Source organism: Pyrus communis, chromosome 10 (genome assembly GCF_041283825.1).
Source record: "Pyrus communis isolate YQ-2024b chromosome 10, ASM4128382v1, whole genome shotgun sequence".
Taxonomy (NCBI): domain Eukaryota; kingdom Viridiplantae; phylum Streptophyta; class Magnoliopsida; order Rosales; family Rosaceae; genus Pyrus; species Pyrus communis.
In genome coordinates this window covers 8,891,279-8,894,864 of record NC_142574.1, presented here as the reverse complement: position 1 = coordinate 8,894,864, position 3,586 = coordinate 8,891,279, and the positions used below count along the sequence as shown (strand labels likewise).

Here is a 3,586-nt window from a genome sequence, read left to right as displayed (position 1 = left end):
ATCTGCATCTGGGATGAAGCGTGGTTTAGCTCTTCAGATTCAACCAATATTTTCATCCACAGAGTTGTTATTGGCATTTAAAAAATATCACCATGTACTCCAAGTTTATAAAACCTGAGGAAAATTAATATAAAGAGGAATACCTAATGATATTTTTGAAATGCCAATAACACCACTATTTCATTATTCATTCGAAGAAAATTAAACAATGGAACTTTAGAAAGTCTAAACAATAAAAAGTGATCAAGTTTTGCAGGTTTAGCTTTCAATAGATTGAAACAAAAACAGATCACTTGAGATCATGATCGAAATGTTGCACCTGAACAGCTCAATAATCCCCATCCAAAACACTTCAAATATAAAACAATGATACTTCCGTGGAAAAATAGCATTGTTTCTTTCATGGACACGAGGATCTAACCAGAAATAAATCTTATACCGATTTTGAAACAATAAAACTCATATTCAAGACATAAAGGACGAAGGGAAACTAGTCCCGCAAAATTTCATAGCCGCTATCGATGTCTCTCTCCCTCTCAAGATCCTTCTCCTTTTATGTATAATGTAAGTATTTTCTATCTTTGTATTCATTAGCTCTCCCAATGTATAAATATCTCTATACATCATCCTTTCCGGGTTTGTGAATGTGACCTTTCCAGCTATGATTTTCGGATTTTGCATCTTCATCATCTTCATCATCTCCACCAGTTCCGGTTAATTGGAGGGGACCTTGGGGTGAGCCAGACTGGGAACTACTAGCCTTTGAAGAGTCTGTGTATTGATCATGGGACGTCCACAAACCCCCCAAAACAACAGCTTGATTTTTCGGGGCTGCTGTTGTAGCGCCTGGAACTCTTCTTGTGTGAAGTCGGTATTTCTGCATTGACAAAAGAAAAATTGCTCAAATTTCAACATCAACATTCAGTGTCAAAAGTAATAAAAGTCCTTGACGTGCCATTTTATTCTTTCAACTGATGAACATTCTTGAGGGGCTTCCTCAAGAAGCCAAGACCTTCTCCTTTTGTAACTTTGAAAAATTTGTACACAATCAAAGAGAAGCAAAGAAGAAGGGGGGAACTCAAAACCGACCTGCAAATGGCTCTTCACTTCGTCATTCGTCAAGCCATCAACCTGCATAAGTTCCCTAATTTGCTTTGGTGTGGCCACTGCAAGATCATAAAATCTCAAGTAAGACACTGCATACGGTGGGGGAAAATAGAGTGTAGTAATCCCCCACAAAACAATCAATCCATCTTTTGGGCTACCAAATCCATGAATATCAGTTATGCAATGGATATTTGGTCTCTCTACAGATTCATGCGAATATCCTTACACAAGATTACATACATTGATTGATGGCACATAAATATTTGTAGCACACTGCACACTACAGGTCAACCTTTTGAAAAGTAAAGTAGCCAAAGAAGGAAATGCCCATACATGCATCTTTTGCAAATTCAAAGTCCAAACATTCGACAATCCACAGTTCCAACGTGAAAACTAATGAATCCAGTCTATGGAAACTAAACAAATATGCAAATCAAATAAAGTCGGGAACCAACTCCAAGTTAAGTGGTTAGAATCTAGACTCAATATCTAACTGTTGACGAAAACAAAAGTTCCAATATCTTACTTTACATTGGGACCTGCATTTTCAGATTCAATATCTAACTGTTGACGAAAACAAAAGTTTCAATATCTAACCTTGTGAACCTCCAAGTTGCTGCAAGGTATTGACGAATCTCCGATGCAACTCCGGCGACCAACACCTTCTCTGTTTCCGGCTAGTTGGCTGCTGCGGCAGAGTGCGCATATTGGATTGAGCTTTGGCAGTAGGGAAGGAGGTTGACCGGCCACAAGTGGATCTTGAACCACTGGAAGTCGATTCCTCCCTTGGATTCTTAATCCCTGGAGTGAGCAGAGAAAGCCCACGAACTGGCAATTCCTCCTTCTCTTCTAGCCTTACCGGCGTCACAGAAAAAGCAGGGTACCCCTTAAATGGCATAAATGCTTTTCCTCCAGTCCTATTTCCACATGTCTGGAAAGGATCCTCATTTGCTACCCCGTTTTCTGCTTCATTTCTCTGCCATAATTTTATCAGATTATCTCAGTTAGAAGATAAATTTCAATAATTTTATGTAGTTTTGTTTAGAAGATAAATTTCAATGCTTTTATGTAGTTTTGCTGTTTCATTCGTTTACCTTAGAATCAATTTCGGAAACTCGCTTTCGATCATATGGGAAATCACTAGAGGGATGTTGTTGATAATTATCAGTGTTCCAAAGCTGAACAGAGCTCATCCAATTCTTCTTATCCCTATAGTCTTTTTCTTTCTTATTGTTATTGCTACTTCCTCCCTTGTTTTTATCACAATCATTCTTCAGTGGTATGAATTCTTCCAGCACTGGTTGAATATCTGGAGCCGTACATTGCATTGCTTCTTCCTTCAGAGCTCGAATCACTGCAAACAATATGAACAAAAACAAACCCAGCAAAAGAAAAGTTAAAAAAATAAGAACCCATCAATCAATATCTTCAAAACTCAAAACCCATCATCCAAAATCAACAGAAACCAAAAACCCATTTCTGAAATCGAACTAAATGAATTATTTCTGGATACCCATCTATCGAAATCATCAGGAATCCAAAACCCATATCCCAAATTTTTAAAAAGCTGTGAAAGAACTGGAAAATGTGTATAACGAACCATCGTTTAAGAGGAGCATGCAGAGAGGAAGCTCGCGCTTGAAGGCGTCGATCTTCCTCATCTCGTCCTCCAATCTATTGACAAAATCGTCAAGCTTGGACAGCCTCTCGGACACATTTCCGATCATTGAAACCTCCTTGAGGAAATCACTGATCGTTTTGGGCACAAACATGGGTCTAAAATCCAAGCTCAGTTCTGGAGGAACCGAAGACATTTCAATTTTTGGAGATTTAGATCCTTTCTTTCTTTCTTTTTTCCAGATAATTGGTTTCTGCTGTAATCTCTCTATCTTTTGTGTGAATTAACCAGAGAGGTGGAAACAAAGAACCAGAAATAGTGAGGATCTATTTACATAGGAGATGATGTTATACATATATAGTGATTGATGAAAAATGGAAAATGGAAAGGCGTGAGGAAGAAGAGAAGATTCTATTGAGGGAGAGAAAGCACGGCCAGGTTTGAAGGGTTTTGAAAAGTCTCTTTCGTGGCGTCGCATATTTTATCTACCCTTCCGTGCCTCCGGAGTATCAACTCGGGCATCAAATTTTTTTTTTTTTTTTTAAACCTTTTTAGGTTAGTTCACTCAGTCATTGAAAATCTATTTAAAATCACACTTTAACTCCCTCATGTTTTGGTCGACTTCAATTTCAATTTCATACATTTGTTCTTTATTTCATTTCAATTTTATAAATCTGTTAGAAATTTGTTACGTTAACCTAATGACGTAGTAACAGTAAATTCCACATTTGTGTTAACATGGTTGCCAAACTTATGTCATATGACCAAACAATTAATAAAAAATATTTAATGATTGATGATTACTTCACTTCATTTAATATTTTATCTAAAAAATTAAAAAAATAAGTAAAAATAATCACA

The 3,586-nt window shown here is 37.1% G+C and overlaps 1 protein-coding gene across 1 annotated transcript; it reads right to left on the bottom strand.

Annotated features, from left to right (window-relative positions):
* Positions 1 to 240: 240 nt before the first annotated feature.
* Positions 241 to 3,203, bottom strand: LOC137729704 (transcription factor HHO6). The gene is made up of 5 exons (XM_068468712.2): positions 2,708 to 3,203; positions 2,202 to 2,461; positions 1,705 to 2,083; positions 1,090 to 1,166; positions 241 to 877 (listed from the first exon to the last, which is right to left on the bottom strand). Exons 1-5 carry the CDS (start codon positions 2,919 to 2,921, stop codon positions 617 to 619), a joined length of 1,191 nt encoding a protein of 396 aa, XP_068324813.2. The 5' UTR covers positions 2,922 to 3,203; the 3' UTR covers positions 241 to 616.
* Positions 3,204 to 3,586: the final 383 nt, after the last annotated feature.

Coding starts and splice junctions, on each gene's coding strand:
- LOC137729704 (XM_068468712.2), bottom strand. CDS start 2,921: ATGTCTTCGGTTCCTCCAGAACTGAGCTTGGATTTTAGACCCATGTTT. Junction 2,462..2,707: donor CATGCTCCTCTTAAACGATG/GTTCGTTATACA, acceptor TATTGTTTGCAG/TGATTCGAGCTCTGAAGGAA. Junction 2,084..2,201: donor TTTCCGAAATTGATTCTAAG/GTAAACGAATGA, acceptor AAATTATGGCAG/AGAAATGAAGCAGAAAACGG.